This window comes from Melanotaenia boesemani, chromosome 2, assembly GCF_017639745.1.
Source record: "Melanotaenia boesemani isolate fMelBoe1 chromosome 2, fMelBoe1.pri, whole genome shotgun sequence".
NCBI lineage: Eukaryota > Metazoa > Chordata > Actinopteri > Atheriniformes > Melanotaeniidae > Melanotaenia > Melanotaenia boesemani.
The window spans coordinates 24,705,533-24,722,343 of NC_055683.1; the positions used below are offsets into that span (position 1 = coordinate 24,705,533).

The window sequence follows — 16,811 nt, forward strand, 5'->3', positions numbered from 1 at the left end:
GTCGATTCAAGAGGTCCTCTATTGCTAGTTTTATGGAACCTGTGATTTCAAGATGATGCGAGTTTCCAAGGGATTTGAAAGATCTGTCTCCGTCATTTTCTGGCAAGAGCTTCGATAACAACTCCCCGAATTCTAGATGATGGTTAAAGGTCAAAGAATTTATGTGACTGGGTATGTGCTGCCAGAAGAGAAACCTCTGGTATATGTGTCCAGGATTATAATCAATATTTGTAAGCAGCCACCTCAAATGTCTATTGTTTCTCTCAAAGCGGAAGGCTGATGTTGCCCAGAGAGGTCCACAGTGCTGTACACTGTCCACTAGATGGATCAGCTGGTGACAGTTGAAAGACATGTTTTCTTCACCATAAAATGTCTCCATGTCTTTCACAAAACGTTTTAAGTACTCACGGGCCAGCTGCAGGTCATATTCTGATACTGATTCTTGTAGCAGAATGTGGATACTGAAGGACAAATATAAATAATGTGTCACATATGTTGGATGTAGGATACCTGGCAAGACACTAATGGCATAAAATAGGAGGAATGCCCGCCACTCCGATGCTTTCCATAACTCCCAACACTTGACTGACTGTGGGGGTTGACTTATTTCTGTTGGTCTCTTTAGACGGTGCAGACGTGAGTCCATTTGTTCAGTCTTGTCACCTAAATACCACGCTTTCACTGAGTTTACTGGGTCCAACCACAGAGACATCAGCTGTTTGGACACACCAAGTAGAACTGAGTGCACATACTCAGGTACAAATCCCGAAACAATGTCAAAGAAGGGAAGAGGGGACAGCAAGGACCTTCCTTTTACTCCGTTCACTGGGGAGCCAGTGCTCTCTGCTTCTCTAGCATTGTCCTCAAACATCATCTTAGATCTCGCAGCTTGTTTAATTTCATCATATGGGTACGACCTCGTGGACCCAGAGCCCTTCTTCACCACCAAGCCAGGGTGTAAGCACCAGTCGCAACCGTGTTCTCCATTGAACTGTTTGCAGTTCCGGAGAAGTGGCCTCGCCGCAGCGTCAGAAGAGCAAATCAAACAGAAGACCTTTGAAGAGCGAACTTTGCCGCTGCTGTCTCTCCACTCGAATGGATTCTGGGCCAAATCACAACATTCATCTACAAAAGGCTTTAGCAACACATCCATGTTAGGTCTCTCTCGGCCAAACCAAAGTGCTGCTACCATCACATGTTCTGTTCTCTGTGTGTAAGGAAGTTCATTAATCATAAACTGGAGAGGCCAAATTGAAAATCTGGGTTCATAAAGTGGCACGCCGTCACAGTTCCATGTCAGTGTAAGGTCATCCACCCCCAGAATACCTCGTTTTAGGAGATTCTGGTACATCATCCCATCCTTTACATCTTTAATGTCATGGCCATGTTTATTTTCGGTTTTAGGTAACAAGTCAGTGCCATGGTTCTGAAGGAGGTCTTTTAGAAGGTCTTTCAGGGGTGAAAACAAAAAAAAGTTTCCACTTTGAAAACTGCTTGTGTTCTTACATATTGTGTTACAGTGAAAACAACTAGTTTTTTTTTCCTAAGTAGTTTTGACAGCCCACACAGTAAAACACAGCATGGATGTTGTGAGGAAGTTGCTGAGACTCAACCAGCAGGTTCGGGATGAGAAAGTTCAGTAGAGCGATGAAACCATTCTGCACTGTGGAGGTTAGCTGGTGACGCAGAATGAAGAGAATGGTAGCAAGCAGGCCGTGTTCCCGAGTTACTGATGCACCGGGGTAAATCAGCTCCTCATTCTTTAGAGATAAAACAAATACTATATTATACATGATGTAATGATTGACAGTGCCATGTGTGTTCAAAGGTGCTTCTGTAGTAGCTTTTACCATTTCCTGGTCCACATCTTTATCTCTGTCATCTCTGTCAGATCCTGAAGTAGACTCCAAATGTGGTGGAAAAGGAGATGGATCCTGCATATGAGGAAGTATCATATCATTTAATCAGGCAGCTTGCTGTCCTACACACGGTCTATACACAGGTTTAATAGGTTTCTTCTAACTCATTAGGACCCTGTTTATAGTTTGTTTCAAATAGTTTGTTTAGTAGTTATACTGTAAGATGCAAAACATTTACTAAGCAAGTACATGACAACAGTTTTTTTTTTTTTAAAGGAAGTTTGACATTTATTTCTACTGACTGCAACACAAGCCCAAACAGGACTGTACCACAGCCTTGCTTAACATTTGCTTATCCTGTTTTCTGCACTAAGCAGCTGTTTAAACAGAAGCTTTGTTCATTACTGCTATTACTCTTCAATGTTGGTCATATGCGTACTGGTGTTCCCACAGAGCGCTGCCACACCCAAATCCCAACTGATGTTTGAAAGAGACACATCTTAACATTTATGATAGCAATCAGACAAATGTGTGTGCTGAGGACTCTGAATTCCTGTCGTAACATAAAACGACACATCACCTGTAAATAGTCTCTGAGTCTCTTTCGAAATTTTACTCTTGGCCCAATTTTTTGGATCAAGATGTTCATCCTGTCTGACTTTCCAAGACATAGGAAGGATTCCTTGTTGATGCCATGTTCTGCAATGAAATATAATTTTATAGAGAAATGATCAGCTGCATGAGGATCTTTTTGAATGTAATATTTTTCATGAATGGCATCACCAAAGCAGAAGTGTGATGATTTACCTACAAACGTTTGAATCAACTCGCTGAGATCCCATTCTGTTAATTTATCCTGGACAAAACTGAGTCCTTCTCTCTAGAACGTGACAGAGAAATAAAACCATATTATTTCAGAAATTAGACATCCAGTCTTTATCACAGCAGAAAGTCTCACTAGTTATTTTTATGTTTATTTATTCTTTTTCCTAACTGTTAAAAGATCTTAAAACTACTTGTTAATTTTTCCTAATTAAGTCCAAATGATCAGAGAGTATCTTTTGTTTTGGTGCAGATTCTTTCATTACTTCCACAGTAATGTTGAGGCATTACATTCCTGATATTAAATAAATGCTATTATTGAGCTGGCAGTTGCTAATAGAGAGAACCTAAGTTTAGAGGGTTGAAACAAGACGGTTGTGTATAAAAGAAATAAATAAATACAATAATTATTCAGAATTTGTCTGTTGTGTTTTATAGAGATAAATGGACAAAGATATTTGTGTTTTCATCCAGTAGTATATGAGTAAGAAATCCTACAAGCAAAGTAGATTACCTTTATGTATTCTTTAAGTCTCTGTTTGAATTTAGCTCTTGGTCCAATTTTAGAAATCAACTCATTAAGCCTGTTTGAATCTCCAAGACTTAAAAAAGTCTTCTTGTCAACACCTTCCTCTGAAAGAAAAGCAAAAAGTTGCTTTTTAAAAAATTGACAAGAATATTCTCAGTGTAAAAAATTTGATTTACAAATGTTTAAAGCATGTTAGGAGCTTTGGATACTTTAAAATATTTGTTCAAGTCCACACACAAACATGAAGTCATTTGGAAATGTACACTTGAATCCACACAAAATGTGAAGCAAACTGAACACGTAAAATAAATAAATTAACCTTTAACCTGCTTAAACATGAGTAGTGTGCAAACCTGTATGAACTGTGTGCAAAATATCAATATTTGAGCAGTTTGTAACATGTGCATGTGTAAAAATTTTTTATAAGATCAAACTGCTTTATTTTTGTTTGTGGATTTAAACATGCATTTGCAAATACCCAAAGTTCACAAAACGTTTTACACATCTCTAGCTGTCTTTGAATTTGTTTTCTCTTCTTAATTATCTGTCAGCTTTTCTCATGCATGTTGCCAAAGCAGATTTAAAGGTTTAAAATAATAAATAATAAATAATAAATAATAAAGGCTTACTTATACATTTACATATATACATTTACATTTATACATATACCTGACTGAAATGTGAGCTGGACTCATGTTGCAAACAAAAAGACAGAAATTTTATGACATTATGCCTGAAATGCAAATTTTTTTAGTTCAGCAAGACTAAAACACCAAGCACAGATAGTGTAGCAGCAAAAGGATAATAAATACGCTAATTTAGTTTAGGTTGTTTTTTAGTTTAGGCTGTTTTTTTTTTTTTTTTTTTACATGCATAATACTAATACAAATTACATCTACATACTCTTAGCCGGATCTTCTTCTTTTCCAAGCTGAGTGCCTGATGCCATCTTGGTCCTTTTATTGCCTAAAAAAGACTAACAAAAAACTAAACCGTCCAGCTATTTTTTCACATAGGTTGACGCAAATTAAAGATCTTTTTCTTTTTCTTTAACTCGGGCTAAAAGGATGTATTTTTTTCTCTCTTTTTTGTCTTGTCATCTTCATGTACACCCACCTCAATCCTTTAATAATAAGAAAAAATCTTGGAGACAGTTTTTTGATGTGAGTGATGTGGGCAAGCACCCACAGTCTAATATGTGTATGGGTGCACAAGTTAAAAAACAAACAAGCAAAACAAAAAAACCTCTTGGCTATAATTTGCATCAACCTGCTACGACTCATTTCCTAGTCAAAGTAGGGCTGAGGGGGCTCCAGTTTCAGCATACAAGTCTCATACCGAAGTTGTTGGAAGAAAGAGACACGTAGGAGGGAGCTGGGGAGACAGTGTACAGCCTCTGCTGTTTATGGTGGTATTTTAAACTCTTACAATTACAATAAACTTTAAATTTATTCATATAATAATACTTTATTTATTTAGCCCTCTTTAACAACCTGCAGGCAACCAAAGTGCTTTACAAAATATAAAACATCACTCAAACATACTACATCTAAAGATTTCCACTAACATTTTCACTGTGGAAAACATGCGTGGGGGAAACTGATGATGAAGTATAAAGACGCATTTTAATGTATTGTACTAGACCGTGACCGTACATTTTTTATGTCTATTTCAAACTTGTGTACACACATAATAAATAGCCAATGGTTATTTCTATGTGGAGTCTTTTAAACCCCCAACAAATGCTGCTGTAAATCATACAGTATGTGTATGATTTATATACAGTATTGCATTTACACATAAGAGGTAACCTGCAATGGACAGTACTAAACACACTTATATAGTTTGTTTTACATATAGGATTTAATTTACAGACCAATGATATTGTTTGCCATTGAATTTAATTTAATCATTAAAATCACATGTATTCTAAAGTTGGTGAGCATTCTGGTTTATATTATTGTTGTTGTAATTTGTTTTCCTTTGAGTTGGTTCAGTGGCTCCAGTTCGTTGGATTGGGAACCAGCAGATTGGTTGTATGAATGACAGAAGAATCATTCAAGAGAGAAAAGAAGTGACAGCTCTGTGTATTGTACTGGGCTTGACATCAAGCTGTTCTTCTCTCTCATCACGGATATGCTCAAACACCCTTTCTTCTAGAAATGTCAGATTTACCTGTATGTGACCATGCCAGACTTTGTAGATATGTTTCTTTCATTGCACTGCTTTTCTTCTTTTATTTACTTAATGCGGGTGTCTTTAACTATTCTCTTACCTAAGTTTCCTCTCGGCTTATTCGCTCTGAGAAATCATGAATTTCCACCCTGCCGTGGTCTCGTCTGCGCCAACTTTTTGACCAATCACAAAATAGTTGTCGGACACCATGTGAGCAAAAAAAAAAAAAAAAAAAAAAAATAGTTATCACCAGCAGCTATATAAGCTGAGAAACCGCAGAAGGATAGCAGAGGGAAAAACGTCCTTATTTTTAGCCCTGGCAGATACAATAAATTGCTCTTTTCTTTGAGTTTTTACAGGTTTGAGGAACAATTTTTGGCGTCTACGGCACAGGTGTGACCCTGTAGGAGGTGAGCGTGTTTTTTCTTTTTTTTCTTTTTCTTTTTACTTGCTTATTTGTACACAATACAACTGAGGGCTTAATAAGGGCTTTCTTATTCTTTTTATTCTTATCATCGTTTCCTCGCTATGCTGTGTAGAGGGTGTGAGCAAATTGTTGTTTGTTTATTGTCGCATGTGTCTTTGTGGGTGAAGTTTGAGTCGTAACTTTCCGCGCTGTACTACAGGTTTTCTGGGAGTTGTATTTTTTTTCTGTGCAATGCTGCTGCAGCTTGCAGCAGCAGGTTAGGAGTGTCCAGCAGCGTCGGACTGGCTCACAGCAGGCTGCGGGCACTTGGAAAGTTTTTTTGCTGTTCCATTGCTAAATGTCCATTTAAATAGCTTAATATTACTGAAAGCCGATCCGGTTGAATGAAGGAGCAGAGACTGAATTATGCAATAATGTTGGATGCTTTTTGAAGGCCCATTATTTTGATGAATAAAACTGAAACTTTTCCTCTAACTTGTTCCTGTCATTGTTTCCTCTCACAGTTCCACATCTCCTGGTGATTGTCCAGCTTTTTGTCTTCATTACCTTCAGTACCAGGAACTGTAAGATGTTTTACTTCTCTCAATTTGAAAAATACAAATCTGCCTTTATAATAGAAGGACCCAAACATTTAAAGGGTAACAAATCACACCTGTAACTGATTAGATAAATATATAAACATTTTTCTTTCAGTTCTCTTCTTGACCATGGACGACTTTGTTCGTGACAAACTAACTGAATGGGGTCTAAGTAACTATATAGAAAAGTTTCAAGGTAAGGTATTAATATCTTACACTGCATATTTCTTGCAATAATACAAAATTTCTGATAATCAAATACAATATTTATACATTGTCTTTACCTGGTTATTTGCTTGTATATAAGATGTTGGGGCTGTTTGTTAGATTTTACAGGCTCCGCTAAAACAAACATTAGCTCTGTGAGACAGTGGTACTTATGTAAAATTAACATCAGTGCATATAAATATTTAAGTCCCATTTGAAATGGTCTTCACTTTGAAAATAACTAAAATTAAATGTTATTTTTGTTTGTTTTTAACAGATGGAAAAATTGATGAAAAAAGTCTCTATTGTCTTGAACATGAAGAAATTAAGGAACTCATCCCAGAGCAGGGACCGAGATCAGTGTTTAAGCATCATCTCAAGGAGTTAAAGGTATTACCACGTGGTCAAGTTATGCTGAAAAAGCCCTGATTTATGAAGATGGACAAATTAGCGTCTTCTCACAAAATTGGAAATCTATATATATTTAGGATGCTTTCTTTGGCTTAGATCAAAGTCGTCTGTTTATCAAGTACAATACAACAAATCAACTTCCCCATGAAGATCATAAGTATTCACTCTGCAGTTTAACCACAGTTACAGTTGCAAGTGTTTTAGTGTTTTTATGGTTTAGGATCAGACAGAAAGGTATCAACCCCACTAAGCTGTTACCTGATGCTACATTAGTGATCACAACCAGCACCACCAGCAGTATAAAATAATTACCATTTAAGAGCCAGATAACCTAAAAGCCTCTTGGAAATCCAGTGATCAACATTTTTCTAACAACTATAGCCTGTTTTCCAATTCCAGTCATTTTAATCTTTTATTCCCTCTAAATAATTTCTTTAACACATATTTCCCAGATTTTTGTGGGGGGTGATCTTCTTGGGCTGGTCCACAGGCCACAAAAGCCCATTAATACAACATATAAGAGAGAGCCCATAAGAACATGTTTTTAAAAAAGTAAACGAGTATTTTGAACAACATAAAATAACATGTGAAATTCTAAAATTGTAGATTTGCCTTTTACCTGTGCAGTTATAAATGCCTACAAAGAGTGTTTTTTTTAAGTTAGTATCATTAGTTCCTAAACAATCATAAAGCTCTTAATTAAAGCAAGATTAATGTAATATAATGTCTCCGTCCCACTTTTTTTTTTTTTTTAATTCTTTGTTTTGTCTGATGCAATAAATTTTAGATTTACAAAATGTTTATTTAACTTTGAAAAGAAATCCCAATATTTATGGTAATAACCACTGTTTTTGTCTTTTTTGATTTGTTCCTCATCAGGTTTGTCGGCCCGCCAATGATAAAGGTAAGATACATATTGTAGATATTATTTGTAACTTTCAAGTGTATTTTTAAGGCAACAATATTTTGCTATGATAACAAATTAAGTGTTATGACTTAGAAGAACCATGGCAGTAAAAAAATATGTTTTAATTATCATCAGGGAAACAACTAAAGCGTAAGTCAGATCTTCAAGGCGAGGGCAGGAAGGAGCGCGTACCAAGCAAACGCCAGTGTGAATCTCTGGGACCAGGTATCTGCATCTCTGTTGAAACACTGGCAACCAAACGCCCCACAGTGGGCTGTGAGTTAAAGATGAACTATGGAGTCTATTTATTTCTTGTATTTCACATTTTTTTTACCTACTCAAAGTTGTCATTGGTTTGCTAGTGACCAAGGCAATTTAAAATGATAAACCGTTTACAAGATACTTGCACTGTTAATGTAGATTAAACTTCTTTGGTAAAGTTCTTTGGTAAGTTGATGGTTTCTACTTAATAGTTCTTTACTTTCTATTTCAGCAGAGACAGCAATAAAGTCCAAAGTGAAAAGGACAATGGAAAGTGTTGATGCAAGGATAGCAAATCAAGTGAGCATAAAGTTGAAAGATTTCCTTCAGTGAGTATGAAGTTTTACCTATTTGGTATTGTTTAGGCTCTTTATTACATATAAGCTTTGCAACAAGTCTGTGTTAAATTTATAAGCGAAGCAGAATGTCTTTTATCATGTGAATAAAAAATACCATACTAAACAGCACATAAAAAAGTAACTTTATCTTTTAAACCTGGAGGAAATTTGGAAAGTTAGATAATAATTCAGTGTGGAATTTTGTATTTTTATTGTAGTTATTATGACTGTTAATGTAAAACAATTAAATGTAAATTATGCTGATTATAAAACACATTTTCACATCCAAACAGGACTAAAATCAAGGATTTAGAGACAGACAAGAGGGAGCTGGTTGGGGTCTTTGGGAGAACTGGAGCTGGAAAGAGTTTGTTGATCAACGCTGTCATTGGAGAGGATCTTCTGCCCTCTGGAGAATTCAGAGCATGTACAACAGTCATGATCAAAGTGGAGGCTAGCACGGATGGCAAAGACGAATTCAGGGCAGAGATTGAGTTCATTAAAAAAGAGGTAAAATAAACCGTGAATGTTTTATCTTTCTTGAAGCATCAGTCCTTCTAGGAATCCACAATATCTTAATCACAGCAGGAACCGTTCATTTGTTCCAAATCGCTGCCACAATGGCTACTTTTTAGGAATTTAAATAAAGCACATTTTGAATTGCCTCCATTTTTTCATAATCAACTTTACAGTGTAAATGAATATCCATTTCTGAAAATAGAAATCTGACTGAAGTTAAGGGCTCTATGAAGACTTACTGTGCAGCACTTGAACAATATGCGTAATTATCTGAATTAATCATTCTTTATTTATCTATCTATTTATTTGTTTACATTTCAGGACTGGGAAAGTGAGTTTTGGGCCCTTCAGCGGCGTATTACAAAAAATGCAGAGGATGACACAAAAGATGAAGATGATGACATCATTGAAAAGTTGTCAGCAGTGTATGGAGAAAATTGGAGAGGGATACTAGTTGAGAAGCCAATGGACTCAAGACACTTCAGAGAAATTCCTGAATTTCTCAAATCCGAGAACAAGATTCTGACATCTGGATCAGTAAGTTTCTAAAAAAAACAAACAAAAAAACAACAAAGAAACAGAAAAAAAGTTATTTTATGTTAAAATGTTAAGAGTTTGAAACCAGAATGTGAATAGTTATTTAATCTGTCTCTTGTAGGCTGAAGGGCTATCTGAACAGCTTGTGAAATACACAAGAAATGACTCGATTCAAGAGGAAGATCCAGATGTAAAGAGGGCTTACTGGCCTCTGGTGAAATGTGTGACCATCAGGGTGCCAAACAATGATTTCCTCCAACATGTCACACTCGTGGACCTTCCTGTAGACCGTAACAAGAGCAGAGATGAAATGTGGAGAGGGGTAATTTATTAACAAGCTGTAAATTATTTTTGCTTATTTTTCTTGTAATTTCTTATAGTTTGTGTTGTTGTTCATTTAAAAAGAATTTATGGTTATTTCTTCATAACTAAAGATCTGTAATACCCTTTCAGATTGTTGGAAACTGTTCAACAGTGTGGATTGTGACTGAAATTGTCCGTGCTGCATCAGAAAAAGAAACCTGGGAGATCCTGGAAGAAGTCTGCAGCCTAATTGGAAACGGTGGGGAATGTCGGCATATTTGCTTTATCTGCACAAAGTCTGATCTGTTGAACCATAGGTAAGTGAATCAAAATGTATAATAACTCACCAATGGTCTCCAAACTTTGGTAAATGTTCGCTAACACTCAGAATAATAAATTGTTAGGCTAACGTATTAAAAAAATCAGTAGAATTTGAACCTAAAGAAAAATGTTTTCTTCTCCTGGTCCACCACAGCTGCCGGGAAATAAACATACTTATTTCGGATAGTTTAGCATAGCCAAGTCTTGTTGCATCTTTATGTCATATAGGCAAGTTTTCTTCACTTTAAAGGACAAATACACAGGAAAATAAATGCTTTAACTACTTTTATTTATTTATTTTTCTGGCAGACATCCTGGTAGCAGATTGTCCACAGGCGATGTTTAATCTCAAAATGGCTGCTTTTTGTTAGGGACAAATGTTTCACCACAAAGAGAAGCAACGTCTGCTCTTCTTCTCTTGCACATTACTGCCACCCTCTGTTCAGGAAGTTCAAACAGAAGTAATTTGCAAACTAAACCCATTACAATTATGTTCTGTTAACATAAATTATTCTTGTAAATCTTAAAATTTATCATTTAAAACCATTCCACTACAACTACAAAACATGAATTTATGCAATAGAATAAACATCACCTAGAATCTAGGATCTAGAATTTTATATAAAGCACAACGTTTTAATGTCAAAGCTGTAGTCTTTATAGAGCATTATTATTTATAATAAGAGAATGTGAAGTGTGCTGAAAAACTGTTGGGCTATTTATGTTTGTCTACAATTTGTAGTGATCTTATGTTTTGTTTTTCTTTATGTACCTGTTTGCTACTTTGAAGGATTCTGAGAGTCAAGGAGGAATTGAAGAAGGAATTCAACAAGTCCATCAAAATTAATGTAAGTTTTAATGGATTTTAAACTGATAGTTTTAAACTACATCTGCAAGTATTATTTCATTAAAGATAAAAACAAAAATCAATCTCCTCCAGAAACACTTCAGTGGGGAATGTTTCGACATCTTCACAGTGAGCTCCACAGAGTACTTTCAAGGCAAGCAAAGTCAGGACAACGGTGGGCACAGTCTCAATTTTCTTTGTGAAAAACCCAAAATGTTTTGTATGGATGACTTTTTGTTTTACTTTTATTCAGTGACTAATCAGAGAATGATGTTCAAATGTTTATATGTCATCAAGTTATTACTTTGTTTTTACAGAGATACCAAAGCTTCAGGAGGTTTTGAAAAAGCTCAATGGCTGCCACTCAGAGACCTTAAACTATGTGTCTGGAGCACACGGGATCCTCTCTTTGATTAAAGGGGCCAGGCTGAGAGAAACAGTAAGATCAACAATAAAACCTCATACAACACTGTTAATATTTTCAGAAATGAATGATATTCAGAGGAAATAAGCATATTTTAATAAAGTATGTTAAATTGAGTAAAGTCACATGTTAGTAAAATTAGTGCCAGTCACCTCTGTACAGCATGAAATACTACCCATATTTTTTTTTTTACCCTGAATGCCACTGATGAACTTTTTATTTCCTTTACTGACGATGGCTGCTTTGTTTTATCTACTCTTTTGTCCTAGGCTACAGTAAAAGCAGATGTGTGTAAAAAGCTTGAGGAAAACATGAGATGTCAACTTACTGCAGTTAAAACAAATGTGGAGACGGCTTACAACAACTTTGAGAGATGCCTCAGTAACGGAGTTGAACAATCCAGAAGTTCATGGGACAGAAGCTTGGAGAGCATCTTTAAACCTGTATTTATTCTATTTAGACACATCATGTCACCTTCCCTGTGAATGGGCTATAGATGACTTTGTTGCTCTGTTTTTCTTAGAAACAAAAAGGAGGTATCAATTTCCAGACATTGAGGTGCATTGTTAAGAATGGCGGCATCCATAAAACTAGAAGAGGAAGACAAATAAACCTCAACATGAAGTTAGCTTCATACCTGCTTGACAGCATCGATGATGAGTTTAGAAAGACCTTCCCGTAAGAACTTAAAGACCAGCCAGTCTCACAGCAAAACATAAAATAGTAACGAAACGATAATTTTATTTTTGTGTTAATGAACATGAAGTTTGTATTTTAGTATGAATTTCAGAATGTTGGATTTCAAAAGAACTTCTGGTTCAACATGTTTAGTATAGTGGAGATGACGTGGAAGACAGTGATCCTAGAAAATTATGTTTTGATGTAATAAATGTTTTAGTGAAACACGCAAACCTTAACTATGTCATTTATAATATCTGTTCACAAATGAGTCATTTTTTGATAAATAAAACAGTGATGGAGAACAAGGAAAAGTGGATAGAAGAAACATCTGAAGACTGTAAAATCCTGAAAAAATAGTGGTCAGCATGGTAAACGGTCTTGGCTCTTCTTGACAGTCATGTTTTCCTCTGTCCTCCTTCTCCTCTGATCTCCAAATGTGATGACTTGATGAAATGTTGACATTTTGTTTATGGGTTTTATTTTGTTTATGGGACTATTTCATGGTTTGCTGTGAGACGGCTGTAGTTACATGAAACTAATGATTAATTTTCTAACTATTGAAAATAAAAAGCACAATAAATACAACACTGTGCTTTTGAATTTAGTGATTGACATGAATATGTATCATTTTCAACTATGTTTATTTAACATGTTTCAGAAATGAAGGCAAAGACGGTCCATTCTACGGGGCCATCAACAGATTCACACTCGACACGAAGGGACTGATTCAGGGATACAAGGAGGTGGAGCTGCACCTGACATTTCTGAACACCGAGGTAAAAGATGTAAAAGACAGCAGCATCCTGTTTACTGGCTCAATTCATTTTCAATTTGTTTTCTGGTTAAAACAGAAGCTTTCAGTGAAAAAGTTTCAAAGCTCACCTGCAACAACTTACTGCTTCTCAGGTAAAATTCCCTGTACAAAAATATTTATTCATTAATCTTTTAGGAGGAAAAGATTAAGAAAGAACTTAACAAAATCATCCTTGATGGCAAGAAGATAATCTACAACAGTCTGACAAAGAAAATCGAGGAAATCATGGAAGATTGCTATAAGAGTAAGAAAAGCAATCACGACTTATACCCTGTCTCTATAAATATTTACCTTTCAGTTGTTTTAATGTGCATAAAGCTATACAACAATTTTCTGTTTATTTTAGGAGCAGCAGAATTTAAAGGAGATGGCACAGTGACAAATATGACACAAACCATCAAGTCGCATGTGACCGAGCACATGTACATGTTTGAACAAGCTAAAGAGGCTATGCTGACATATCTGACAGGCCTGAAGGTTTGTATTGCCTCAATATGTCTGAATTTACCATTTAAAATATGTTTTATGCTTCCTCAGTTCAAATAGAGGTAAAAGGTGATCCCTTAAACTCAAAAAGTCTCAAACATAGTTACAACTTGTGTCAAATTGTCATGTTATAGAAACATGGAAATTTATATTATATAGCCATTAGCTGTAAATGTACATTTAACTGGTTAATTTATATTACCAGCCCAAAAGAGCTCATGTCACTCCACTGCTAATTACTCTTCCCTGGCTTCCAGTTGCAGCACACATCAAATTCAAAGCTCTGCTTCTGGCTTACAAAACAATAACCCAAACAGCTCCTGTCTACCTTCACTCCTTAATCCAGAGCTACACTCCCTCTCGACAGTAACGCTCTGCCAGCGAAAAATGCCTAGTGCTCCCACCACAACGTGGCGCAAAATTGGTAGCTAGACTCTTCTCCTCTGTTGTCCCCCGGTGGTGGAACAATCTACCAAACTCCATCCGATCCACAGAGTCCTTATCCACTTTTAAAAGCAAGCTAAAGACTCAGTTGTTTAAGGAGCATTTTCACACTTAGCTTAACTCTTCTACTCAACAGAATGAGTTAGAAAGATTTGTCCAGCTCTTTGGCTCAACCAAGTACTGAATAAGCTGTGTGCACTTATTGCCCAAGATGATATTGTGTGATGAAATTGTGATCTTGTATTTCGCTATATAAGTACAGACCATTTACCATTTTGTATTTAAACAAAATGACTTAGAAAAAAAAAATAAAAAATTAAATGCACTGCCTCTAGCACTACATGACAGCACCTGGGTCCAAGTGGACTCACAGCAGTCTGACTACCACTTAATTATGATGTCCTATCTTGTTGAATTCTTGCTAATGTTGTTCTTACTCTCAAATGTAAGTCGCTTAGAATAAAAGTGTCTGCTAAATGACAGTAGAATAGAATAGAATAGAATAGAATATTAGATTCAGTTTATTCTTAAAACTGAGTTTTAATTTTGATGTTGAATTAGATGTATATCCTGGAAAAACTGGAGAAAACAATGATGGAATCAATCGAACTGTCACTGAAGATGGATGACCACTCACTCCCAGGTAAAGGAGACATTTCAAAGTATAACATTCATGTAAAACACTGAGAAACCTGTTAGAAAAAGACTGATTTAAATAAATTTTAAAAAATGTGCATCACATGTTTTTCTTGTTTAAGATGTCTCAGACGAATTAGAGGCTGTGAAGAAACTCTACGATGAACTAAAAGGCAGCTCGGCTGAGTAAATTTCAAACACTGGGTAAAGCTCAGGAAAATGACTAATATGATGTTATTGATCTTTTTAGGCTGTTGGCTGTGAACTGATTATGTCCTCAACATTGTTTAAACATGTTTTTATTATTTGTGTTCCTCTCTCCAGCAGCTGCTCTGAAATGTGTATATGTTTTAAAGATGTTGATTCAATAATGTGTGGGTGGTATAACAGTTTTCTTTTATTATCTTTTTTTACATGTTTTTAAAGTCTCTACTTTGATTATAGTCTATTTTCAAAGAAAAAATGTGGGTGGGGAGGGTGCAAGTTTCCTGGTTGTAGTCAGTCAGTGATGTTTTCCTTTTTATCATGAAGGAATAAACCACAAAGCCTCAATCGTAGTCCAATAATCCCACTTTTTATATTAGGATGATTATCTTTATTTAATTTTATGTTGGGTATCTTGGTGTTTATTCATTGTGCTTGAGTTCCTTTGTTTTATTATACATGTGGAAATGTAACAATGGATTTTGATTATAGCACGTATTTTGTGTTTAGTTTTTAACATGTATTTAAGGGGACAATCACACTGCTGCTGTTTAGTCAGCTTTAAACGGACCGTGGTCCACTTCCATGGATAGTACATTTGTTTGGTCCACTGGACTCTGGTCCACTGGAAAGCCGGGCATCTCAGTTCACTTACAAACAGACTATCCAGTGGACCAAAAGGGAAATGATGTATGCCATCCACTATGAAACATCAAGAAAAAAAAGAAGGAAGTGACACAGAGTATTGTTTGTGTAGGAAGCCAACAGCATGTTTTATAAAAAGTAAATATTCTGCTCACCACAGTAAAATTAGGAACCCCAAGACATATGGTATGGCTCTACTGTTTTCTTGCGTTGAAGGAGCCAGCAGAAGATTTCCATTACTGATCAGTGGCTGTTTTGGGGAGCATGTATCCCCAGTGAGCAGTTGTTTCAACTATGTGATGTTGTCCAGGCGGTTTGGTCTACTGGAGTTGAAAACATTTTGAATGCAATTAAAAATGTACTTAGTAAACATTTTCACAAATATCCGCCTAATCGAACTGAGACTATCTTGGTGTGAATGCCTCCTTAAGCTTTGATACGAATGATCTTCATTTTTTGTATGATTACATTTTAATTTTTTATTTCACTTAATTAGTAGAATTAATATTTGTTGTGCTATGCTTCAGTTAATCTTTAGTAAAACTCCTAATTTGATTTTTTTTTTCTAAATTTAATTTGCCTTGTTGAGATTATAAGACGAAAGCAAGTCATTTCATCCAAACTATTTTTTTATCATAATATTAGTTAAAACTTGTGAAATGTTAAATGTAAAACTCTACATTAATGTTATGTAGCTTCACAGCAGATGTTGATGTTCATTCCAGCCCAGTCTCACCAGAATTTATCATTTTTGTTTAAAGAGATTTTTCTGAACTTTTGTGTTGTATGACTTATTTACTCATTTATGTAAGAGATTAAGCTAACATTTTATATTAGACAGGGACAAAAAAAAGTAAATAAAAAGAAAATCCTTCCAATTGTCTGAGTGTAATGATTAGACTCCAAGTGCTAAGAAAAAAAGAGATGGTTTGATGAGATGTTAAGGAATGTCAACATTTCTTACTTTCAGTGCCTGCAGTGATAAAATATATAATTTATTAATGCATAAATAACACAATATTATTATATTTAAAGAATAATTTTTACAGCTATTTTCAAAATGAACCAGCTGTTAAAGCTTCAGGTGAATATGGAGAAATGGTTTATCTAATACTTCCATGATGGTTAGTGATGTTGCTGCGGAGCATCACCAAACCAAATTCTGATTATCATCATTCCTGATGATACTGTGAAATGTGAAGTTTCATTTATTTAGTTTTTAGCATCTCTACAAGTAGCTATCTCAGAATGTATTTTTGGTCTTTCAGACCTCAGCTTGGCCTTCACCATGTTAACTGCCAGATAGGATTCTGTTAAAAATGTGGAAATTTGATATAACAGCCAATATAATTAATTGCTTTTCCACATGCAGATGGTTAGAACCATCATTCTGCTTGCTACAATGCTGAACAGGACAAACACAAAAGTTAAAAGAG

The 16,811-nt window shown here is 35.5% G+C and overlaps 1 protein-coding gene and 1 long non-coding RNA gene across 4 annotated transcripts in view; one reads left to right on the forward strand and one right to left on the reverse strand.

Annotated features, from left to right (window-relative positions):
* Positions 1–1,663: 1,663 nt before the first annotated feature.
* Positions 1,664–3,316, reverse strand: LOC121633886. The gene is made up of 5 exons (XR_006009136.1): positions 3,196–3,316; positions 2,667–2,739; positions 2,440–2,558; positions 1,851–1,934; positions 1,664–1,760 (listed from the first exon to the last, which is right to left on the reverse strand). It is a non-coding gene; the product is annotated as an uncharacterized LOC121633886 (long non-coding RNA).
* Positions 3,317–5,701: 2,385 nt separating this feature from the next.
* The window catches only part of LOC121652122 (nuclear GTPase SLIP-GC-like), a 57,215-nt gene continuing 46,105 nt past the window's right edge, over positions 5,702–16,811 (forward strand). The window contains exons 1-18 of one of the 3 annotated variants that reach the window (XM_042004713.1): positions 5,702–5,795; positions 6,316–6,375; positions 6,506–6,586; positions 6,875–6,987; positions 7,888–7,912; positions 8,051–8,191; positions 8,409–8,505; positions 8,808–9,024; positions 9,355–9,570; positions 9,692–9,892; positions 10,024–10,190; positions 10,985–11,042; positions 11,135–11,216; positions 11,359–11,480; positions 11,735–11,908; positions 11,989–12,143; positions 12,805–12,922; positions 13,096–13,204. In XM_042004713.1, the coding sequence (XP_041860647.1) occupies positions 6,520–6,586; positions 6,875–6,987; positions 7,888–7,912; positions 8,051–8,191; positions 8,409–8,505; positions 8,808–9,024; positions 9,355–9,570; positions 9,692–9,892; positions 10,024–10,190; positions 10,985–11,042; positions 11,135–11,216; positions 11,359–11,480; positions 11,735–11,908; positions 11,989–12,143; positions 12,805–12,922; positions 13,096–13,204 (2,062 nt within the window). In that variant the 5' untranslated portion in view covers positions 5,702–5,795; positions 6,316–6,375; positions 6,506–6,519. Of the gene's footprint in view, positions 5,796–6,188; positions 6,376–6,505; positions 6,587–6,874; positions 6,988–7,887; positions 7,913–8,050; positions 8,192–8,408; positions 8,506–8,807; positions 9,025–9,354; positions 9,571–9,691; positions 9,893–10,023; positions 10,191–10,984; positions 11,043–11,134; positions 11,217–11,358; positions 11,481–11,734; positions 11,909–11,988; positions 12,144–12,804; positions 12,923–13,095; positions 13,205–16,811 lie in introns of those variants that run through there. The other 2 variants (XM_042004721.1, XM_042004730.1) reach the window with 2 other exon arrangements.